Source organism: Schistocerca cancellata, chromosome 4, assembly GCF_023864275.1.
Source record: "Schistocerca cancellata isolate TAMUIC-IGC-003103 chromosome 4, iqSchCanc2.1, whole genome shotgun sequence".
Taxonomy (NCBI): Eukaryota; Metazoa; Arthropoda; class Insecta; order Orthoptera; family Acrididae; genus Schistocerca; species Schistocerca cancellata.
Window position 1 is genome coordinate 364,749,956 of NC_064629.1, and position 25,087 is coordinate 364,775,042.

General features: G+C 47.2%; 2 protein-coding genes across 5 annotated transcripts in view; one reads left to right on the top strand and one right to left on the bottom strand.

Annotated features, from left to right (window-relative positions):
• LOC126184650 (Bardet-Biedl syndrome 2 protein homolog) overlaps positions 1-24,411 on the top strand; it is a 183,716-nt gene extending 159,305 nt beyond the window's left edge. For all 4 annotated transcript variants that reach the window (XM_049927126.1, XM_049927125.1, XM_049927129.1 and 1 more), the window contains one exon: positions 24,036-24,411. The gene's annotated coding sequence lies outside the window, so the exon portion shown is untranslated. The remainder of the gene's footprint in view (positions 1-24,035) is intronic.
• On the bottom strand, positions 817-18,910 carry LOC126184196 (uncharacterized). The gene is made up of 2 exons (XM_049926564.1): positions 18,246-18,910; positions 817-949 (listed from the first exon to the last, which is right to left on the bottom strand). The coding sequence occupies exons 1-2, from the start codon at positions 18,908-18,910 to the stop codon at positions 817-819; spliced, it is 798 nt and encodes a 265-aa protein (XP_049782521.1).
• Positions 24,412-25,087: the final 676 nt, after the last annotated feature.

Sequence of the window (25,087 nt, forward strand, 5' to 3'; positions counted from 1 at the left end):
GTTGTTTGTGGCAATACATAGTGTATGTTGCCCATTTATGTTTATGTATGATTGCAGCCGGCCCTTACAGTCTGAGTAGTGTCAATTAACATCTGGCATGGGATGGGAATGATTTCCTCCTGGCCTATTGTCTTCAGATCTTCAAGGCAATGTGGCTTGTTAACATATATTCAGAACTTGAGATATCCTCACAAAGAAAAGCCACATAAGCTTATATCAGGGAACTGAGAAGGCTAATGAAGATTGCCATATCTGGAGATAAAGTGGCATGGAAATTGATCCTGTAAGACAGTCTTGTAGTTACGAGCTGTATGTGCACTTCTTACATTGTGTTAAAACCATACTCTCCTCATTGCCTGTGTGCAATGCCAACATTCTGGGAAGTAGCAGTCTTAGAGTATCATAATGCACTGCTCTGAATAAACAGTCACAGTAATGTTGTTTTTCTCATAAAAGAAAGAGCCAATAATGCCCTTCTCCCCAGCTGCACATGTACTGTTACATTTTGGCTGTGTTCAGGGGCCTTGTGTAACATCTGAGGATCTTCATTATGCCTAATATCTATAGTTCTGTTTGTTAATTAATCCATTTAAATGAAAATAGGTTTCATCACTCATAAGAGAAATTATGTTCTTATTATTGCCTCTGGTTTCAAACATTGTTTCACTGAAGACAAGACACTGTTCATAATCACCTTCAGTAAATTGCTGACATACCTGAACTTTTTTTAGGTGATAACGAGGGTCTTCATGCAGGATCCATCGCACTGTTGACTCAATATCCCCTAAACCCACAGCACAGAAATGGACCAACCATTTAGGGCTCTATATTGCAGACAATGAACTTGGACAGTGCTTTCAGGTGTTTGGCCTCTGTTGAGGTAATTTCTTCTTCAGTACAGAGCCAGCTGTCTTGAAGTTTCCTGGGCATCTCAAAATTGTATTGCACCCTGGAACAGGATAGAGGACCAGAGTATTAAAATAGGTGTGGAAGTCATGTGTCTACGTCACAGACTCACTGTATACAAAACATCATCGGAGAGTGAATGTACAATGCCCCACTTTCCATGTCATCACACCAACTAAACTCCCCACTCTAAATTACCCCCCCCCCCCCACTCTCTGAGGCCAACCACTTGACTATACCACCCAGTATGAAAACATGCAGTTTCATGACAAATCGTGTATTTCATGTCAGAAGAATCACTGAAGATGAAGATGGTTAAGCAATGGAAGACAGCAGTTGGTTACCTGGTTCTACAGCAGGAACATTCAATGCAATTTGAGGGCAGCACCTTTCCAAAGGGGGAAGGGAAGTGGGTAGATGGAAAAGAAGGATGACTGATGGAAAGAAAAACTATCATAAGAGTTGTAATGGGATGACCGGAGCGGGTGACGTGGTCGGGGTTGTAAGGCGTGGCTGGGTAGAAGAAGGTGGCTGTTTCTAGCAATCTTGCTCTTTATTGTTGGTTCTCCCAATACATTTTCCGGTAGCTCAGCCCCACCGCTTGTGTCGTGGTGGAGACGAGCTGATGCACACAGTCCGGGGAACGTGACACCGCGCTCGGTCAGTGGCTGCGCAGGCGGTAGGAGGTTAGCAGTACGAGGCACGGCCCAGCTCGCAGACACGGCGGCTCTTGACGACGCCAGAAGTCGCCAATGCAGCAGTGGGCAATGCCCCCCGCTGACCGGTCTTTGGAGACAGCATCACTGATGACGACGATGTGACAGTGACTGAACGCCCAGTCGGTCGAACCAAATACTGACACCCACCTCTGATGCCCTTAAATAGTGCAGACCGCTGCTGAATCCGCCAGTTACATGGCGGCATGTTTATTAGAAGGTTCTCAATGAGTTGGCTAACGCAACACGCAGCCCACGCCTACATAATTCTGCTAATGTTGCGTTCTGATGGCTGCCACGCACGTACACACGTACCGATGCTCGTTGCAAAACTGTGTCACTTGCATAGCGCGCTGGTCAGCCTTCATCCGCCATTTGTCGCAAGGCTGGTGCATCGCGCACTGAAACACACTAAATCACAATTTCGCACCGTATTTCCTAAAAATAACCCCCTGTCCTCTACAATTCCTCCCTCATACGAAAAGAATTCGTCCCCGAATTCAACCAAAAAGTCAAAACAAGTACACTTCACTTCACAAACACCACAAAATGTGATTGATTCACTATTTACACTGTGTTCAGTCACTTCTATCCTCAGTCTAATCTTTGTCCATAAACATTACTCAGTGTTCTGCTGCAGTGCCTCACAACTGTTCCGTAATTTTGTCTGGACCATTAGGTTATAGGTTGGAAGGGGCGGGATTTGGGCTACCTTCCTCTTGAGCCAATACTACACTAATCCTACGACTAAGATAAATATACAGGTGGCGGTGGTTGATTATCCAATAACTAGTAAGTGTTGCTTATGCCCACTACGGTACTCATGCACTCATTGAAAAAGATGTTCCATAGTTATACGTCCATCCTGAGCTGCTAGCATCCGGTCCAAAGAGGCGAGCAAAGTCGGGTCTAATGTGCTATTCAAAAGAGTGAGATTTTCTTTCGTGATGAATTGCACCGGTTGGTCGGGTACCTAGATCAATGTGCGTGTTACATTCATGATTGTAGCTCCAGTAATCACGGCTGGTAAGTGGAAAGTTGGCCCTGAAATGTCACACTGTGTGCCATTAATTAACAGTTCTTTCCCCTGCAATTCTATTCTTTGCGTACTCTCTTGCTTACCCTGCTCATAACAAATGCAGATAACGACTGTGTTTTCCATTACTGAAAATACCCAATGTGGACCCACTTGCTGAAAGAACTGCTCCGTGCCTGCTATAATTTCCTTAGGGCATTCCACGACTGGTTCTTGAGAGTGGAATAGAGAATACTCACAAGATTTGAAACAGTGTGTAACAATTTCGCAGGGCAGATGGTAACTGGACCTGTTCGACAATGCAGCAAGTCTTGTGCAGTGAGGAACGCATGAGCTTGTTTGTTATGTGCCACTAACAGTATTTCCCGTATGGTTAATTGTATGAATTTCTGCAAAATTTCCCAATTCACTGGATACATAAGCAAGGCGTAACATTCAAGTTTACAATTGTTACATGTTAATGGTATTATGATATGAATTCTTAGCAGGGTACCCGTCTGCGTACTGGTAACAGTGGCCATTTTGTAGTACAGAGATAAGTGTTCGTCTGTTAATGTCGTCAGTAGCTCCAGGGATGTGGGCAATTCTGATTGAACTTTCCGTAACCCTTCCCGAAGTTGTTCCGAAGGTAACAGTACTGGGGTTAGGTGCCCGCGCATTGCATGCGAAAGCTGATCATAGTAGCTGATATTCCCCGTGTGTCATTAAACCTTGACTAATTAGCCACCATGGAATGAAGTTTATTAAATGTGTCCTCTAATTTACAGATTTCGTTGTCAACCGCCCAAATATTACAGTCCACTCTTAAGGTCCATTGATGTCCGGACATAACTACGTCCCCTTGTCGCGAGAACAAAACACCACTTGATATAGGACGTATCTTCAAGGATTCAGCTAAGTTGCAACAGCAAAACAGAATAACTATGCTTAGAGATAGTGCACACCTTCCCTCTTCAGCGCAACCCATGATGCTGGAACTGCTGTTCTTACCAGAATGTCACACCTCCTGAGAAACAAAAGAAAAACAACTCACATTAGCTCTTCCTTTTTACGCGTGGCCGAAGAGCATAATAGCATGTCTGATCGCTTCCACAATTAACTTTGTTCTCTTATTTATCTACTTCTTTCTTATTCTTTTTCTTAGATTCATTTTTCTCTCCACTTAAAGTTACTGCAGACAATGAAGGAAGTTCCTCAAAATTCCGCTTGAAAGGCCTAATTTGGCTCACATGCACAATAGTAGGGTGAGTTGGAAGCTGTAATTTGAAACTCACCGGCGATGTCATCTCGATCACCTGGAAAGGACCTTGATAACAGGATACAAATTTTTTTGCTTTGCCTTTGGCACATATGGATTAGTAATCATCACCCATTGTCCTACATGATGTTTGGGTAAAGCTGCCTTTCTATTGTGAACTTTGTCCTGTCTCTCTAACACTTTAGTGTTCATTTTTTTCACCTGCCGCCAGATTGTTGTCAACTTTGTGGATAAATCCTTAACAGCCGAAATATCGGTTCCTGGTGGGGTCTTGAGCAATTCAGACGGAGATGGCATCTTCTGACCGAACAGTACTTCATACGGAGACAATCCTATACTTTCATGCACTGTTGAATTATACGCCGCGGTTACAAACGCCAATAGGGTATCTCAGTTGTTGAGTTGAGAATTTACATAATAACTTAACATCTTAGCTATTGTACGATGAACTCTCTCGGTCCGATCATTAGCCTGCGGGTTTAACGCACTCGTTCTTAATTTCTTTACAGGCAACAACTTGCATAACTGTTTCATCAAATCGGACATAAAGTTAGACCCTTGATCTGTAATTATAGTTTCAAGTGTTCTGAATTTCAATATCCATTGATGTACCAAGGCGTGAGCCACTGTTTCGGCTCGCTGGTCCGGAATAGCTGTCATAGACACATAACGCGAAAAATGATCTATTATTGTTAAAACATAGTGATTACCTGCTGGTGTTTGCACAAATGGTCCGAAGACGTCTACACCCAGTAATTTGAGAGGTCTATCCACTTCTGCTAGTCGTTGCAACACAATTTTCTGATGACTCAATTCTGCCCGTTGAGCACACGGAATGCAATTCTTTACGTACTGATCGATATCTTGCCTACGCAATGACCACCAATAACTCTGTGCTACTCTCTTTTCCATTGCTCTTCGACCCGAATGACCAGAAAACATTGAATCGTGCTTGCCTTAAAATTTTGCTTCTCAATTTTTCTGTTACGACTATGCGTGGACCGTTCCTAGTTTTACGGTACAATATCCCGTCTTCCATGACGAACTGTCGCTGTGAGGTAAATCATTGACAATCTGTGTCGGCGGTTTGTGCCTCCACCCATTCGTTCTCATTTATTCCTGTGCATTCCATGGTGTACACCTTACGACTCAGACCATCCGCATTTCTGTGTGATTTACTCGGTCGATTAATCACTTCAAAATCGTACACAAGATAATATAAACTTTTTACTAAAATCTGGAAAATGCAAAACCGGATTAGATGTTAACAAATTTGTTTTTCTTTTGAAAAGCCTCTTTGCATTCTTTTGACCAGTGAAATTTTGCTCCCTTCTTCAACAACTGCGTGAGGGGCCTTGCAATTTCCGCAAATTTTGGAATATACCTCCTGTAAAAATTGGCAAGACCTAAATAGGATTGCAACTCTTTTACTTTTGTAGGTGTCCAAAAATTCATTACCGCCTCTACAAGTTTTGGATCCGTGCGGACACCCTCCTGTCCTATAATATGACCTAAATAACGGACTTCTTGCAACAAAAAATGGCATTTTTCCATATGAAGAGTTAACCGCGCTGCTTTCAGACGATCGGAAACTTCGCGCAAATGGCGCACATGTTCTTGCACGTCCTTTGAGAAAACAATTATGTCATCCAAATATACCGTACGCTGATTAGGTTTCAGCACTCGTAACACGCTAACTAATAACCGTTGGAAGGTTGCTGGAGCATTTTTGAGTCCGAAAGGCATTCACCAATACTGAAAATAACCTGTAGGTGTTGAAAAAGCTGTCTTCGGTCGGTCTTCCGGGACGACCTCCAACTGGTGGTACCCGCAAGGTCGTGAAGTACCGACACTGACCCAAATTATCCAGAGTTCAGTGATATTAGGCATTGGGTTGCATCAGGTACAGTTTTTTGATTCAGGAAATGATAATCACAACAAAAACGATATGCCTTGCCCCCATCAGGTGATTTTTTTACCCACTATTACGACCGGAGCGGACCCGGGACTACTACTGGTTTCTGTTATCACATCCCTAAGCTGTTGATTAATAAATTCTTCCATGACAGGCTGTAAACGTTTTGGAACACAATATGGACGTTTATACACCAGTGCTTCATTCCCAGTGGGGATGTAATGCTGAAGTAATGGTGTGGCGGGCAGTGGACCATGAGAATTAAATAACTCTTTATATTGTGTCAAAAGGTTCTCCATGACTTCTCTGTCTTACCCTTCTAAATGTGCTGTTTTACCCCTCAGTGGACAACGGTTCAATCCTGCGTCCGGCCATCCTGATTTAGGTTTTCCGTGATTTCCCTAAATCGCTCCAGGCAAATGCTGGGATGGTTCCTTTCAAAGGGCACAGCCGACTTCCTTCCCCATCCTTCCCCAATCTGGTGAGACCAATGACCTCGCTGTCTGGTCTCCTTCCCCAGATAACCCAACCCCAACCCCTCAGTGCGGACCAGCTGACAGACTCCCGGCATTGTGTAATCTGCTGCGAAATCCTTATCCAGTTCATCTTCTCCTATTATCTCCAGATTTGCTATTATGGTACCCCATGCTAACTGCATCTCTTCAATGCCAAAATTATCAATACTGACAGGCACAACCTTTTTTCCTTCTATCTCCCGCACGTAGGACACGCTACGGCTTGTAAAACACTTCATTTTATCCAGCGGTTCATTCTCAGACAAAGGTTAAATGACACACAACGAATCTACCGGCACACTAGCTCCAACATCTGCCCAGATTATTTTCCCTATACCCTTCAGTATAGTATCCCGCGAGTTAACCCTAAGGGACCTTGTACGCAGTTTAGGTAGCCCACCCAACGTCTGGGTGGTTCCTTGCCACAGCAATGGTTTTTCGGCCGCAGAACCTAGGCGAAATTGTATTCCGTCCAGTTCTACTGTATGCTGTTCCAGGTTAACTTTTGCATGATGCGCAACCAGGAAATTCAGTCCAAGTATGACATCATAGCTGCTGCCAACAACTGGAAGAACTTCTACCTTCACCTGGAAGTTCCTCATTTCCACTTGGAAGTTTAACACCACTGATCCGAGTGACTTTACCTGTCCCCCTACCCACACCACTTAACGCCCAGCGTGGTGGTTTTTATTCTACTTTACCGAGTACACTTCTACTCGCCTGAGACCGGGTACCCAATAAAAATTTGCACGGTCTGCCCCTCACCAAGCCGGTCAGAAAAAAGTCTGCCACTGATTCTGCACTATCATTAATCCTTACTGGGGGTGTTGCACAGTGGACACACCACGCCCTGCCCCGTTTAACTGATGGGGATGAGGCCCACCTTGCAGTTTCCTATCGTGATTCTGCCAGGACCCATTGCAATTACACTCCCAATGACCCCAATGTCTGCATTTCCTGCACTGCACTTCCTTGCAATCGCGTCTAATGTGTCCCATCTGACCTGATCTGAAACATTTTATTTCTGCATTAAATACTGCTTTCCTGTCCCACGCCTTTGTTACTGCTTCAACTTCCTCTAACGCCACAGCTGACTGCCTCATTGAGAGTCTTAGGGAATTCCATCCTAATCTTGCGGGAGGTTTCGGGTTGTATTCCCCGCAAAAATGCGTCTAGTGCCCTCTGCTCAGCGCAGAATGGCTTCATTAACCCTATCAGAATCCGTTAGCTCATAGATGTTAACATTAATTTTTCGAATTCAATCTACAAAAGCGTCTATTGACTCCCCATTCCTTTGGTACATTCTATTCAATTGTTCCCGATAATACCTAGACGTATTTTTTCTCTGATATCTTTCCAGCAACCCTTTTTCGAATACTTCAAATGTCCGAGCATCCCTTAATTCTTCATGGCATGTAACATACGCTCTGGCATCCCCAGTTACTTTCAACTTAGCCACATGCAAAAGTGTTTCTGCACCCCAATTTCCCAATTTAACGGCCGTGCTAAGGTTCTCAAAAAAAATCATAACATTTTCCCCAGCTTTTCCCGAGAAAGGGGTGACCAAAGACGCAGCATTAGTGTCAAGAATTACTGCATTAACAGGAAACCGTTCAATGCTCGCTTCTTTAGACTGAGCAAGCTCTATCTCTAATTCCGACACTCACTCAAGTAGCTGCTGAATAGCCACCTCAGCTGACAGACTGCTCCATTACTACCAGCTAACGAATCAAGACTACAGTAAGCCCAGAAAGAAGAAAAGGAAGGGAAGACGGACTATGCTACAGGTTCAGACAAACCACCAAACAAAAAATTGTCACTTACTTGTCATGTTGCAGGAGTTGCTGATCCATTGTTGCACTTCTCAGGTGCCACATATCCTCGTCGATTACCAGCCACAATTTCCTCCAAATCCAGGGAGAAGACCACTACTGTCACCAATTGTAACAGGAGTGTGTGATGGGCAGGTTGCCCGACTGACACCACTTGTAATGGGATGACCGCAGTGGGTGACGTGGTAGGGGTTGTAAGGCATGGCTGGGTAGAAGAAGGTTGCTGTTTCTAGCAATCTTCCTCATTATTGGTAGCTCTCCCAATACATTTTCCGGTAACTCAGCCCCACTGCTCTTGTCATGGTGGAGACGAGCTGATGCACGCAGTCTGGGGAACGCAACGCCGCGCTCAGTCAGCGGCTGCGCAGGCGTTAGGAGGTTAGCAGCATGAGGCACGGCCCAGCTTGCAGACACAATGGCTCATGATGATGCCGGGAGTCACCAATGCAGCAGCGAGAAACACCCCCCACCAACCGGTCTTCGGAGACAGCGTCACTGATGATGACGACGTGACAGTGACTGAACGCCCAGTTCGTCAAACCGAATGCCGACGCCCACTTCTAATGCCCTTTAGTAGTGCAGACCGCTGCTGAATCCAACGGTTAAGCGGCGGCGTGTTTATTAGAAGGTTCTCGATGCCCAAACGCAACCGCGCTTCACGCGGCCCCCGCCGCCTAATTCTGCTAATGCTGCGTACTGATCGCTGCCGTGTACGTACACACATACCGATGCTCGTTGCAAAACTGTGTCACTTGCATAACGCGCCGACCAGCCTTTATCTGCCGTTTGCTGTGAGGCTGGCACATCGCGCACTGAAACACACTAAATCACTATTTCGCACCGTATTTCCTAAAAATAACCCCTTGTCCTCTACAGAGTAGAAGGTGGTAAGAAAGCACAGGTGGAAGACAGAGGGCTGAAGAATCATTGTGGACAGCAGTAATATCTGTAAGTAGCAGCTTTGACTTTAGTTTAAAACCACTCTAGGAATCCCTACAACCTTGGGCTTCACCTCTCGGTAGTGTTTTCATAATGTCAGGATTAGATATGGTTGTTCTTTTGATGTTGGGATTAGATATTGCTGTACATTCTGGTAGGAAACCAAGGGCTGAACCAGTAATCCCTGTCACATGCACTCAGTGCAATTCGCCGGGGAACTTCACTCCATGCACTGAGTTGCACCCTGTAGTTTGCTGGGTATGCCATCAAAAAGCACATTATGCCAGCCAGTGCTGTAAGTGCACCTGGCTCAGGTATGGGAAGCCTTGGTACCCCAAAAAGTTGGGTAATTTTTTTGAGGAAAGGCCAGAATAGCCACAAGATTTTTATTTTAAATAGAAATTCTATAGAGTAAATACTTTAGGATGACATCTTGGGTTGTCGAGTGTTCTGCCGGATATCAGCATTGTACTTCCACGATATTTCGGTCACGTAGCTCGTGACCTTCATCAGGTGTGACCTGAGACTGCTCCTTGAGTGGACCTGGTCCAGTATTTATGCCTATGGCCTTCCCCCTCCACCAACGGCTGCAGGCGCTTCCTCTGTGGTCCGCGCCCATTCCCTGCAACCTGCTGGAGCGTTGCTGCTCCGTTTTCCATCCGCTGCAGTTCTAGGTGTTCCCTCTGCGGTCCGCGCCCACCAAACTCGCTCCTGGGCGTTTCATCTACGGTCTGGGGTACCAAGCATTCCTCCTGCGGTCCGCGCCCGCTCACCACGACCTGTTGGAGCGTTGCCGCTCCATTTTTCGTCCGCTGCGTCTCTAGATGTTCCTTCTGCGGTCCGCGCCCACCAGTCCCACTTCTGGGTGTTCCACCTTCGGTCTGGTGCACCTGGCAGTCTGTCAGGGGCTCCTTTTCCATCTCCATGTCTCTGGTTCTTCTGTTTGTGTAGTGTTGCAGCTGGCCCCATTGCGCCTTTAACAATTCCACAGCCGGATCCCAGGCTCTGCTTAGCTGGTACCCTGTGTCACGGTTCATAAGATCGTCAGCCATTTTAATTTCTATTGATTCTCTTATAACACTGTCCCAAAATCTGGGTGTTTGTGCTAGAATCTTGGTATCCTCATACTTCATGGCATGATCTAGTTCTAGACAGTGTTCAGCAATGGCTGACTTAGTCACCTGTCTTAATCTGGTGTGCCTCTGATGTTCTTTGCACCTGATCACAGTTCTTGTCATCTGGCCAATGTAGGACATGCCAAATTGACAAGGTATATTGTAAATCCCTGGTTTTCGTAACCCCAGGTCGTCTTTGACACTCCCCAGCAGTCCCCCGATCTTGTTGGATGGACAGAAAACACACTTGATATTGTGTTTACAGAGGAGCCTACTGATTCTGGCAGAAACAGAGCCAGCCTAGGGCAGATATGCCACCTTCTTTGCTTCATCTTGGTCTTCTTCAGGAACCTGTGGTATAGTGGCTGGTTGGAGTGCCCTCTCAATTTGTCTGTCCGTGTATCCATTCTTAGAGAAAACTGTTTTGAGACGTTCTATCTCTATAGGTAGATTCTCTTGGTCTGACAGGGCACGTGCTCTGTGGACCAAAGTCTTCAGAACCCCATTCTTCTGTGCAGGGTGGTGACAGCTGCTGGCCTGCAGATATAAATCAGTGTGTGTTGGTTTTCGGTACACACTGTGGCCAATTGATCCATCTGCTTTCCTCCGGACTAGTACATCCAGAAATGGCAGCTGGCCATTCTTCTCCAGTTCCATGGTGAACTTGATATTAGGGTGGCATGAGTTAAGATGTTCAACAAACTCATTGAGCCTGTCCATCCCATGTGGCCAGATCACGAAGGTGTCATCCACATACCTAAAGAAGCATGTGGGTTTAAATGTGGCTGTCTCCAATGCCCTCTCCTCAAAACTCTCCATAAACATGATGGCAACCACAGGGGACAGAAGGCTGCCCATAGCTACACCTTCAGTTTGCTCGTAATATTGGTTTCTGTAAAGGAAAGGAGCAATGGGGCCAGCTGCAACACTACACAAACAGAAGAATCAGAGACATGGAGAAGGAAAACGAGCCCCTGACGGACTGCCAGGGGCACCAGACCGAAGATGGAACACCCAAAAGTGGGACTGGTGGGTGCGGACCGAAGAGGGAACATCCAGAGCCGCAGCGGACGAAAAACGGAGCAGCAACGCTCCAGCAGGTCGCAGGGAATGGGTACGGACCACAGAGGAAGCGCCTGCAGCCGTTGGTTGGGGGGGGGGGGGGAGCCATAGGCATAAATACTGGACCAGGTCCACTCAAGGAGCAGTCTCAGGTCGCACCTCATGAAGGTCACGAGCTACGTGACCGAAATATCGTGGAAGTACGACGCTGATATCCGGCAGAACACCTGACAACCCAAGATGTCATTACATCGGCGGGAAAGCCTGAAGAGTTACATCAAAAGTCTCTACGGGGAGGAAATGTATCAGAATATCAAGAAGCTGGACAAGCTACGGCAGAAGAAAGGGAAAATGCTGAGTTCTCTCAGTTTTTTGTTGAGGTGTCGAGATGGAGAAGTGGTACCAGTATTTGCCAGAATTTAACATCACATCAACTCCAGAGCGGCGAACAAGATAAAACGCAGAGCCAGCATGGCACTGGTGAGAGAGAGGATTCGAGATATGCGCCACAGGTTAGATGTTGTGGCCAGGGAGCTGTTACACATTCATCTGTACATGGCAGCCTCCTTAACAAGAGAAGATTGGGATTGGGTAGATCGTGCCTCCTGGTCTTTGGCTGAGTGTGCTAGAAGGAATGCCTCATCTTGCCAATCTGCAAAGTTTGATCGCATGAGTAAGAAAGCAGAGCAGATGGAAGAGACATGCACTGTGACGAATCTGAGTGACATACAGTTTGATGATACAACCTTAAAGGTACTCAGCAAGGGTCTCAACTTTGCTATGACTCCTAGAAACGTACCCATTTCATGTTTCGTCAGTGCAGTAGAGCAAGTTGCAGCCACACTTCCACCTATTGTGGCAGAGGAAGTCCGCCGAGAGACCTGCAGCGCCTTCACCAAGGCCAGGCCGCCGAAATCGAACATCACAACCGAGGAGAGGCTTGCACTCAAGAAACTACGGGAAGACAACAGCATTGTGGTACTGCCAGCAGACAAAGGGAACTCCACTGTTATCTTACAGTGCGTGGATTATGATGAGAAAGTACGACAACTTCTGGAGGACCCTGCATACAGAATTCTGGAGTGTGACCCCACGGACAAGGTGGCCAAGAAGACTAGTGCTCTCTTGAAGGAAACAGGGATGCCCGATAAGATCATCAGACAACTACGGGAAAAAGCCCCAGTGCCACCTAGACTGTATGGTCTGCCTAAAATACACAAGGAGGGCGTCCCCCTACGTCCTATTGTCAGTAATATTGGAGCACCTACGTACACAACAGCCAAGTACTTGAAAGGTCTCCTGTCTCCATATGTGGGGAAATGAATTCATCACATCCGCAACTCAGAAGATTTCCTGCAATGCCTCAAGCAACTGCACATCACAGATTCAGACACCATGGTTAGTTTTGATGTGGTATCGCTGTTCACCAGGGACCCACTGAAGGACTCACTAGAACTGATTGCAGAGAAATTTGACGGTGCTCTGTTGGACCTGTTCAGTCATACACTGACATCCACGTATTTCCTGTACAGAAACCAATATTACGAGCAAACTGAAGGTGTAGCTATGGGCAGCCCTCTGTCCCCTGTGGTTGCCATCATGTTTATGGAGAGTTTTGAGGAGAGGGCATTGGAGACAGCCACATTTAAACCCACATGCTTCTTTAGGTATGTGGATGACACCTTCGTGATCTGGCCACATGGGATGGACAGGCTCAATGAGTTTGTTGAACATCTTAACTCATGCCACCCTAATATCAAGTTCACCATGGAACTGGAGAAGAATGGCCAGCTGCCATTTCTGGATGTACTAGTCCAGAGGAAAGCAGATGGATCAATTGGCCACAGTGTGTACCGAAAACCAACACACACTGATTTATATCTGCAGGCCAGCAGCTGTCACCACCCTGCACAGAAGAATGGGGTTCTGAAGACTTTGGTCCACAGAGCACGTGCCCTGTCAGACCAAGAGAATCTACCTATAGAGATAGAACGTCTCAAAACAGTTTTCTCCAAGAATGGATACACGGACAGACAAATTGAGAGGGCACTCCAACCAGCCACTATACCACAGGTTCCTGAAGATGACCAAGATGAAGCAAAGAAGGTGGCATATCTGCCCTATGCTGGCTCTGTTTCTGCCAGAATCAGTAGGCTCCTTCGTAAACACAATATCAAGTGTGTTTTCTGTCCATCCAACAAGATCGGGGGACTGCTGGGGAGTGTCAAAGACGACCTGGGGTTACGAAAACCAGGGATTTACAATATACCTTGTCAATGTGGCATGTCCTACATTGGCCAGACGACAAGAACTGTGGAGATCAGGTGCAAAGAACATCAGAGGCACACCAGATTAAGACAGGTGACTAAGTCAGCCATTGCTGAACACTGTCTAAACTAGATCATGCCATGAAGTATGAGGATACCAAGATTCTAGCACAAACACCCAGATTTTGGGACAGTGTTATAAGAGAATCAATAGAAATTAAAATGGCTGACGATCTTATGAACCGTGACACAGGGTACCAGCTAAGCAGAGCCTGGGATCCGGCTGTGGAATTGTTAAAGGAGCAACGGGGCCAGCTGCAACACTACACAAACAGAAGAACCAGAGATATGGAGATGGAAAACGAGCCCCTGACGGACTGCCAGGTGCGCCAGACCGAAGATGGAACACCCAGAAGTGGGACTGGTGGGCGCGGACCGCAGAGGGAACATCCAGAGCTGCAGCGGACGAAAAACGGAGAGGCAACGCTCCAACAGGTCGTGGTGAGCGGGTGCGGAACGCAGGGGGAATGCTTGGTACCCCAGACCGTAGATGAAACCCCCAGGAGTGGGTTTGGTGGGCACGGACCGCAGAGGGAACACCTAGAACTGCAGCGGATGGAAAACGGAGCAGCAACGCTCCAGCAGGTTGCAGGGAATGGGCGCGGACCACAGAGGAAGCGCCTGCAGCCGTTGGTGGAGGGGGAAGGCCATAAGCATAAATACTGGACCAGGTCCACTCGAGGAACAGTCTCAGGTTGCACCTGATGAAGGTCACAAGCTACGTGATCAAAATATCGTGCAAGTACAACACTGATATCCAGCAGAACACCCGACAACCTAAGATGTCATTAGATCTCCGGGAAAGCCTGAAGAGTTACTTTAGGATGGTTAAGTACAGTAGAAGTACCTTGTAAATTGGTAACTAAAGGTGGGTATTGTGTAGGATTTAAGGTCATGGCAACTAAATTTAAGTCAATAATATTAGGTGGTGCAATCTGTAAAAATATGACCTCCAATGAAAATAGTTAACAGCCATAACTTAGTTCAATAAGATATAGTTAAGCTGTGATAACAGCACCAGTGAATTAGAATAATAATAATCAGTCATAGTGGTATTATTTGGTTAGGTTTTATTGTCTTCAGACAATGTCTCAAAACAGCAAAAGTACTAAGATACCTCAAGGAAGTGAGATGTGTCGTTGGCCACGATGTCATCAATTAAGCTGCTCCAGGTCCCTTGAGAAGCAATGTTAATGATAGCAGTAGATTCACCAACCATAGCCAACTAACCAAAACATGTAACACAAGGGGATAGATAAAGACTAAAACAGTAAAAGGTCTTGGAAATTCCAATAGATTCCCGATCACTGGGTCTTAAAAGTGTGACAAAAGCAAAGTCACCACAGATTTCTGACTGTTGCAAGTACATTTTTCCTAATTGCTAAGATATAAGGTATGGTACAACAGGACGCTGCACAAACCACAAAATTCACACAGGCCAATAACAACAAACTGTAGAGCAGTGCATGTACTGTTCAGTTTGCATAGGTCAGTTTTGTTCTCTGTGGGTTAATGAATGGCTTAGACCACAGTACGTGTATAGTCATTAACAATAGGTATGAAATTATTAAAGTAAACTTGTAGAAGATTATACAAAAAGGTGCAGATAAAGAGGAAATTGAATCATAGTGCTAGCATCACCCTGATACCTGCCCCCTCCAACATAGTAGTGCCAAAAGCTGCTCACCAAAGAAGAACAAACTGGCAACGGACAGAGCCAGTCATGAAGGAGGAACTTAGTGTATGTGCCAAATGCTAGTGAGACAGAAAATGACATTTGAACAATGTAAAGGATCAAGTATCACTATGAGAGAAGTACGGGAGACAGAGTGTAAATAATAGTGTATATATAACAGTGGTTATGTTTCAAACAGCTCACAAATAGGCATCTAGAGGGCAGGAGTTTCCTAGGAGGGAGGAAGCATAACGGCACATGCCACAGCTGCAGCCAAGTACCATATTGAGGACATTAGTAGCCATCTCCTTCAGTTGATGTCAGTGACCTGCTGGCGCAACATCCAGCAGGAGCCAAGCACTTCCACAGTTCCACCCACTGCCATGTGGCAACTGCTGGGCTTATGTCACTGGCCACTGTCCAAGATGCTTTAATCTGACATAGGTACTCAGCTTTTTCTACAAACTCATCCCCTGAATGCAGTGTTTAACACCCCCTCCTCCCCCCTCACTACCCCTCTCTTCCCCCCTCACTACCCCTCTCTTCACCCCTTCTCCACCCCTCTCTTCACCATTTCTCCACCCCTCTCTTCCCCCCTTCTCTTCCCCCCTTTTCCACCCCTCTCTTCCCCCTTCTCTTCCCTCCTTGTCCACCCCTCTCTTCCCCCTTCTCTTCCCTCCTTGTCCACCCCTCTCTTCCCCCTTCTCTTCCCCCCTTCTCTTCCCTCCTTGTCCACCCCTCTCTTCCCCCTTCTCTTCCCCCCTTCTCTTCCCTCCTTGTCCACCCCTCTCTTCCCCCCTTGTCCACCCCTCTCTTCCCCCTTCTCTTCCCCCCTTCTCCACCCCTCTTTTCCCCCTTCTCTTGCCCCCTTCTCCACCCTTCTCTTCCCCCCTCCTCCACCCCTCTCTTCCCCCTTCTCTTCCCCCTCCTCCACCCCTCTCTTCCCCCCTTCTCCACCTCTCTCCCCCCCTCTCTTCCCCCCTCTCTTCCCCCCTCTCTTCCCCCCTCTCTTCCCCCCTCTCTTCCCCCCTCTCTTCCCCCCTCTCTTCCCCCCTCTCTTCCCCCCTCTCTTCCCCCCTCTCTTCCCCCTCTCTTCCCCCCACTCTTCCCCCTTCTCTTCCCCCCTTCTCTTCCCCCCTTCTCTTCCCCCCTTCTCTTCCCCCCTCTCTTCCCCCCCTCTCTTCCCCCCTTCTCTTCCCCCTTCTCTTCCCCCTTCTCTTCCCCCCTTCTCTTCCCCCCTTCTCTTCCCCCCTTCTCTTCCCCCCTTCTCTTCCCCCCTTCTCCTCCCCCCTCTCTTCCCCCCTCTCTTCCCCCCTCTCTTCCCCCCTCTCTTCCCCCCTCTCTTCCCCCCTCTCTTCCCCCTTCTCTTCCCCCCTTCTCTTCCCCCTTCTCTTCCCCCTTCTCTTCCCCCCTTCTCTTCCCCCCTTCTCTTCCCCCCTTCTCTTCCCCCCTTCTCCACCCCTTCTCATCCCCCCTTCTCCACCCCTCTCTTCCCCTGTCTTCCCCCCTTCTCCACCCCACCTCTCTTCCCCCCTTCTCCACCCCTCTCTTCCCCTGTCTTCCCCCCTTCTCCACCCCACCTCTCTTCCCCCCTTCTCCACCCCTCTCTTTCCCACCTCTCTTCCCCCCTTCTCCACCCCTCTCTTTCCCACCTCTCTTCCCCCCTTCTCCACCCCTCTCTTTCCCACCTCTCTTACCCCCTTCTCCACCCCTCTCTTTCCCACCTCTCTTACCCCCTTCTCCACCCCTCTCTTTCCCACCTCTCTTACCCCCTTCTCCACCCCTCTCTTCCCCACCTCTCTTCGCCACTACTCCATCCCTCTCTTCCCCACCTCTCTTCGCCACTACTCCACCCCTCTCTTCCCCACCTCTCTTCGCCACTACTCCACCCCTCTCTTCCCCACCTCTCTTCCCCCCTTCTCCTCCTCTCTCTTCCCCCATCCTCGCCCCTCCACGCCTCACCACTCCTCCCCCTCCTTCCACATCCTGCCACAGCCTCCTGCTCCTCCCCCATCCTCCCCCTCCCATCCTCTTCCCATAGCCGCCCCCTCCTCTTTCCTCCAACAGCCTTCCCCTCTCCTCCCCCCTTGTAACTCTCATTGCCCTCCTACGCTTTCCTATCACCTACTTACCCCACACCAAATCCTCCCCCTCCTGTGTCTCCTCCCCCTCCTGTGTCTCCTCCCATCTCATGTGTCTCCTCCCACCCAGTCCGCCTCATTTCCTGTGCCTCCTCCACTCCTCCTCTTCCACACCCCTTGTCCCCCTCCATGCCACTCCACATCTCTCCTCCCTCTCCACGCCAGTTCACCCCTCCTCCCCCTACTCCCCGTCCTTGCCCATTCCCCGTCCTTGCCCATTCCCCGTCCTTGCCCATTCCCCGTCCATGCCCATGCCCCACCTGCCCCTCCATGCCACTCTCTCTCCACAAACAACCCTTCTCACCCCTTGCTCTGCCCTCGCCCCCCCTCTGCCTCGCCCCCCCTCTGCCTCGCCCCCCCTCTGCCTCGCCCCCCCTCTGCCTCGCCCCCCCTCTGCCTCGCCCCCCCTCTGCCTCGCCCCCCCTCTGCCTCGCCCCCCTCTGCCTCGCCCCCCTCTGCCTCGCCCCCCCTCTGCCTCGCCCCCCCTCTGCCTCGCCCCCCCTCTGCCTCGCCCCCCCCTCTGCCTCGCCCCCCCTCTGCCTCGCCCCCCCTCTGCCTCGCCCCCCCTCTGCCTCGCCCCCCCTCTGCCTCGCCCCCCCTCTGCCTCGCCCCCCCTCTGCCTCGCCCCCCCTCTGCCTCGCCCCCCCCTCTGCCTCGCCCCCCCTCTGCCTCGTCCCCCCCTCTGCCTCGTCCCCCCCTCTGCCTCGTCCCCCCCTCTGCCTCGTCCCCCCCTCTGCCTCGTCCCCCCTCTGCCTCGTCCCCCCCTCTGCCTCGTCCCCCCTCTGCCTCGTCCCCCCTCTGCCGCCGCCCCCCTCTGCCGCCGCCCCCCTCTGCCGCCGCCCCCCTCTGCCGCCGCCCCCCTCTGCCGCCGCCCCCTCTGCCGCCGCCCCCTCTGCCGCCGCCCCCTCTGCCGCCGCCCCCCTCTGCCGCCGCCCCCCTCTGCCGCCGCCCCCCTCTGCCGCCGCCCCCCTCTGCCGCCGCCCCCCTCTGCCGCCGCCCCCCCTCTGCCGCCGCCCCCCTCTGCCCTCTGCCGCCGCCCCCCTCTGCCCTCTGCCGCCGCCCCCCTCTGCCCTCTGCCGCCGCCCCCCTCTGCCCTCTGCCGCCGCCCCCCTCTGCCCTCTGCCGCCGCCCCCCTCTGCCCTCTGCCGCCGCCCCCCTCTGCCCTCTGCCGCCGCCCCCCTCTGCCCTCTGCCGCCGCCCCCCCCCTCTGCCCTCTGCCGCCGCCGCCCCCCTCTGCCCTCTGCCGCCGCCGCCCCCCTCTGCCCTCTGCCGCCGCCGCCCCCCTCTGCCCTCTGCCGCCGCCGCCCCCCTCTGCCCTCTGCCGCCGCCGCCCCCCTCTGCCCTCTGCCGCCGCCCCCCTCTGCCCTCTGCCGCCGCCCCCCTCTGCCCACACCCTCTGCCCTCGGCCCCCGGTCCCCAGCCCCCTCTGCCCTCGGCCCCCCCACCTGGTCCGCTGCCCTGACTGCAAGGCATACTACTGGCCAGCATATTCACGTGGAGAGAAGGGTGGTGAGCTAGCTATGCAAGTGCAGCATGTAAGCTATACTCTACCCCCTGTCAATCATCTAGGTCCATGTGCTCCAGCAGGCATAAACTTCTGCATCGCTTGGTACTAGCCACACACCCCCCAAAACGTGTGTACGGGGGGAAATGCCCTGAATGGTGCCACGGGCAGGGTGGGGGGGGGGGGGGGGAATGTAGGTACTGGAGAAGACGCAGCCCTTTGACTGCTGGCTGTGGGAAAGGTGAGTGTTTTGCTAAGTCATCATAACATGACTGCCAGAGGTTTCAACTGATCCATGGAATTGCAGTAGGGATCAATGGTGCAACAGTGGTGGGGAGTCGTAGACAGCCACCAGGGCCATTGGCCGTCATGGATATTAAAAGTGCAAAGTTAACCAATCTTGAATAATGTACTGTAAGATGTTGATGATACAGGCTTACCCATAATCCAGGATCACTCATTAATCAAGGATCGCTCATTAAAAACAGGAAGCTTATTGATTGTCATTATCAGGAATATGTGGAATTAAATTTGTTCTTGTTTGTCAGGATGCAGTGTTATGGAGATATTTGTATTTGTTAGGACTGGGACAGTGGTTTTTGCAACTCCTTTTGACCACACCAGTATTTGAACCGTCATTTGTCATAAGCTCATAGGGGTTCTCATAAGTTTTATTTTATTTTTTATTTTATTTTTTTTTTAAGAAAAATTAGTTTTATTATGAGAGTATGTTACACTGCATTCAGAGAGACAAGGAGCAGGTAAAAACAAAGTGCATGTTACTTTAACTGCTCTTGTGACCGTTGTTCAGAATCTGACTGTATGGCATTGTGCTTCAATCTAGAGACCTAATATTTACATCATTTGGGAAAAATAATTTCCTCCAGTTCAGTTCAAGGTCTCATTGATTATTTTAACAGGCTCATACTGTGGCATACCTAAAACCAAAGTTGTTGAAATATAACTCAGAAATTATTTTATATTGTTTTTAGATTTAATTGTGATGCGCCATTTGCTGTTGAAGGCATTTGGTACAGCTAGCTACGAAAAGGGGCTCATGTGGGCATGAATGATACCAGCCACCTTGTCGTCTCAGAAATCATTCTTTGTTTCTTTAGATGGTTTCGTGAATTGGTGAAGGCAGATAGCCTTGTAGACAGGGTGGAAATACGACTCAGGATATAGAGCATCATCCTCTGAATTAATTATGATACCCTAGTTAGGAGCTGAGTTGAGTGTTTAAGTGGCAGACTCAAATGATTTGCAACAGTCTTGAATGATAAATTCTTCATTTCTGTTGTCAAATGTAGAATTGTAGGGTCCCACTGAGTAGGTCATTTGTACCCTACATAAAGGAAGCAGCTCTTCATGTAGTGGGTACCTGAGGGCTCTTCTGGTTAGAAGAACCCATCCATAGGCTTGATGATGAATTAAGTGTCATATTCAGAAAGAGGACTAGCTCAGCCACATCACAGAGGGGTTTCATCTTTGCTGATAAGGAGGAGGAAACCTTAATGTGGTACTGATTGCAGGAGCATTCATTATAAAGTCCTACAAATAATCTTGCTTATAACAATAATAATGACCACACAGTAGCAGCTGAGACTTGAATTCCTATTTAAGAATATACTGCAAGGATAGGATGGACACCAGTTGTGGCATTTGTAGTGCTGTGAACAACTTGATAAGATCTAATGGTGTTATCACTGGTTCAAAATAGAAAATAGTCTGGTTAAAATTAGGTCAAGCATATTAATTGGATGCATTTATAGATCACCTGCCTCAGTAGCTTTAGTGACAGAATGGTTCAAAGACCACTTGGAGATAAAATTTCTTGGTGGAACTGGTGCCACGGACAAGGATTCATATGAGATTGTTGTGAATGTCTTCTCTGAAAATTACCTTGGAAAATCACTCATGGTAACTAACCGAGATAAAATATCTGATTGAGAAACAAAAAAGAGGGAATCAGTTATTGTATGGTTATTATAATATCAGTGATTACTGGTGTTAAAAGTAATGTTAGGAAAGGTTGCAAAATGTTTCTGCCTAACAGAGGTCATCCTCTGTTTCTTTGCATAGCTGGCTGTCTTGGTGAAGACAACTAGCCTTTCATTCAAAGATCATTTAAACAATTGACATTCAGCATTTGTTTATAGGTGTGAGAATGTGGAATGTCAATGGAAATAGTTAAAATCGTTGTACAGTATGCTGAAGACAATTATATCCCTAGCAAGGTTGTGAGGAATGGAAAAAAGAGTGCTGTGGTTTAATACCCAGATAACATTATTACAAATTTAAACAACGGCAAAACCTAACTGACAAACAAAAATTATATGAAGCCAAAATAAATGTAAGCAGAGGAAAGTGAGAAGCATTCAATGAACCCGAAAGTAAAATTCTGGTAACCAATGTGATGAAAAATTCTAAAGTAATTTTGGTCTTGTGTGAAGCCAGTAAATGGAGTAAAGCTGTTTATCCTGTTGTTTAATATTAATACTGACACCAAAGTAGTTGTAGACACCGAGGGGGCCAACATACAGAATTTGGCATTCCAAAATTGTTTCACTGGGGAAAATTCTCGTACGGTTCCCTTCACTTTCATTGCACAAACACGGAAGTGACAGATATTAGGACAAGTGACAGTGGAATGGAAAATAACTAAAAATGAGAAAGGCAGTAGGACCTAATGAGATACCTGTATTACTCTGTACAGATTATGCAAGACACAAGGACTAGAAAAAGAAGGTATTGATGATTCCCATTCTCAAGAAGGGTTGGCAGACAGATGTGTATAATTTTAGGCATATACTGTTACCTAATCTATTTTAGAATTGTCGAACATGTTTTACACTACTGGCCATTAAAATTGCTACACCAAGAAGAAATGCAGATGATAAACGGGTATTCATTGGACAAATATATGATATTAGAACTGACATGTGATTACATTTTCATTTTCACGCAATTTGCGTGCATAGATCCTGAGAAATCAGCACCCAGAACAACCACCTCTGGCTGTAATAACAGCCTTGATACGCTTGGGTATTGAGTCAAACAGAGCTTGGATGGTGTGTACAGGTGCAGCTCCCCATGCAGCTTCAACACGATACAACAGTTCATCAAGAGTAGTGACTGGCGTATTGTGACGAGCCAGTTGCTCGGCCTCCATTGACTAGACATTTTCAGTTGGTGAGAGGTCTGGAAACTGTGCTGGCCAGGACAGTAGTCGAACATTTTCTGTATCCAGAAAGGCCTGTACAGGACCTGCAACATGCGGTCATGCATTATCCAGCTGAAATGTAGGGTTTCGCTGGGATCGAATGAAGGGTAGAGCCACGGGTCGTAACACATCTGAAATGTAACGTCCACTGTTCAAAGTGCCGTCAATGCGAACAAGAAGTGACAGAGACGTGTAACCAATGGCACCCCATACCAACACACCAGGTGATACGCCACTATGGCGATGACGAATACACGCTTCCAATGTGTGTTCACCGCGATGTCACCAACACGGATGCGACAATCATTCTGCTGTAAACAGAACCTGAATTCATCCGAAAAAATGACGCTTTGCCATTCGTGCACCCAGGTTCGTCGTTGAGTACACCATCGCAAGCGCTCCTGTCTGTGATGTAGCATCAAGGGTAACCGCAACCATGGTCTCCGAGCTGATAGTCCATGCTGCTGCAAACGTCGTCGAACTGTTCGTGCAGATGGTTGTTGTCTTGCAGACGTCCCCATCTGTTGCCTCAGGGAGCGAGACATGGCTGCATGATCCGTTACAGCCATGCAGATAAGATACCTGTCATCTCAACTGCTAGTGATACGAGGCCATTGGGATCCAGCACGGCATTCCGTATTACCCTCCTGAACCCACCGATTCCATATTCTGCTAACAGTCATTGGATCTCGACCAACGCGAGCAGCAATGTCGCGATATGATAAACTGCAATCACGATATGATAAACCGCAATCACGATACGATAAACCGCAATCACGATAGGCTACAATCCGACCTTTATCAAAGTCGGAAACGTTTCACCAGGCAACGATGGTCAACTGCTGTTTGTGTATGAGAAATCGGTCGGAAACTTTCCTCATGTCAGCACATTGTGGGTGTCGCCACCGGCGCCAACCTTGTGTGAATGCTCTAAAAAGCTAATCATTTGCATATCACAGCATTTTCTTCTGGTCGGTTAAATTTCCCCAACTATAGCACGTCATCTTCGTGGTATAGTAATTTTAATGGCCAGTAGTGCATGTATGTTTTAGCACCTTTTTGGAAACTGGAAATCTACAGCATTGGAATAAACATTATTCCATGAGCATAAACCTTGTGAAACTAATTAGTCTATACTTTCATGGAATTTGGGTGGCAGTAGATAATAGTACACATGTTGATGCTGTGTTCCTCGACTTCTAGAAGATGTTTGATACAGTTCCACACTGTTGCTTAGTGAACAAAAGATGAGCTTGTGGGATATTGGACCAGATATGTGATTTGACCAGTTACTTCCTACCAGATGGAACTCAATATGTTGTTCTTAATGGTGTGAAAGATATAAAAGTAATTTTTGGTGTACACCAAAGATGTCACAGGGCTGTCTCTGTTCCTATTATATATCCCAGATCTTTTGAATAAAATTGAAAGCTCCATGAAGCTGTTCGAAAATAATGTGGAATTATATAGAAAAGTCAAAATGTCAGAAAATGGAATTGAAATGCAAACCTTGTGTAGGAACTGGCACTGATCCTCTTGCATCAATTCCATATTCTCACAAATTATGAGATTACAACAAAAACGAGCAGCAATGTCGCTGACTGATAAACTGCACTTCATGCCAGTTTGACATTTGTTATGTGGCACATGCATGGTATACAATTTTTATGGTCAGCAGTACAACATATGTCATGATTTCTTAGCAGGTTTCTGTGCTTTCTGTATTCTGTTACAAGTTGTTCAAAATATGCCTTGAGAGTTCATTATTTTTACTTTTTAAATTCTTGTTTGCATGTATTACATTTCTGTTATTAGCTACTTTGTTGCTTATATGTAGTAATATAAAATAATTATACCTTACTCATTTTCAGATTTGAGTGCCAAAACAGTGCCTACATAATGGTGTCTTCAGCTGTTAAGAGGTTTTGTTTATGCTCTCTTGCACATGTTGAAACACAGTGTTAAACAAATATCCTGAAAACCACTACCTGTTTGATATCTTATTTTTTGTAAGAAGGAAAGACAAATAAAAGAAGATAAGGAGCTGGAATAACACATTTCTAACACAATGACCACATTGCCTTTGAAGTTTGTCTGTGCTTAAAAATATCCATGCCATCTCTTAAATATACCCTGTCCTCACTGTGCTGACATTTACTGTCATGTAATTGAGATCACAGTTTTGTTACTCTTATTCATACTTATGTGCTGTGTAAACTTGTGTGTGTTACTTATAGGGCTGTGATATTGATTTCATAAATTAAAAAAATTTAAAGAAAAATTTATTTCTCTCCTGTCTATTATTCAGAACCCTTCTTTTAAATATTATAATTGTGATTTTTTATTTTTCCATGTTTGACACACCTTTGTATTTGTGAACATAAAATGGGCGACTTAAGGCAATCATACTCCACACAGAAATCCAATATTGTATATCCTTTAAAAACTAAATTATGTGTCACAATGTCAACTTGGTTCATCAGAATGTGAGAGGGATAAAAAATAAAGTAAATGAGCTGTTAGTTAAGATGATCTCAGCTGTTGGAAAGAAATGTATTTGTTTGTCTGAACACTTTATGGCCAATGAGACAGAATCTCTCATTAAGTGGTTACAAATAAGCTGCTTAGATCCACCATGGATAAGGGAGAAGTTGTCACTTTCTTATAAAAATGACTGTGAACTCAAAAATATGGAGATAAGTACATTTTTATAGGCTAGGATATAGAAACATTTGCTTGTGATTTATTGTACAGTATAACATTTGTGATTGTTACAGTATACAGATTTCCACTGGATAATTGGGAAATTTTCATGACCAATTTCTTTTCCTTATTGTGATGTCTCAGGCAGAAAAAAGGGATTATTGATGTGTAGTGATTTTAATGCAAATTTCCTAAAGGAACCTGTCAAGAAAAGTGAGCT

Excerpts from the sequence above, each read along its gene's own strand:
- LOC126184196 (XM_049926564.1), bottom strand. The coding sequence starts at position 18,910 with ATGCCTTGCAGTCAGGGCAGCGGACCAGGTGGGGGGGCCGAGGGCAGA. Across the intron at positions 950-18,245 it reads GGGGGCGGCGGCAGAGGGGG|GGTGCAATACAATTTTGAGA; the intron begins GCGGCGGCAGAG and ends ATCCTGTTCCAG.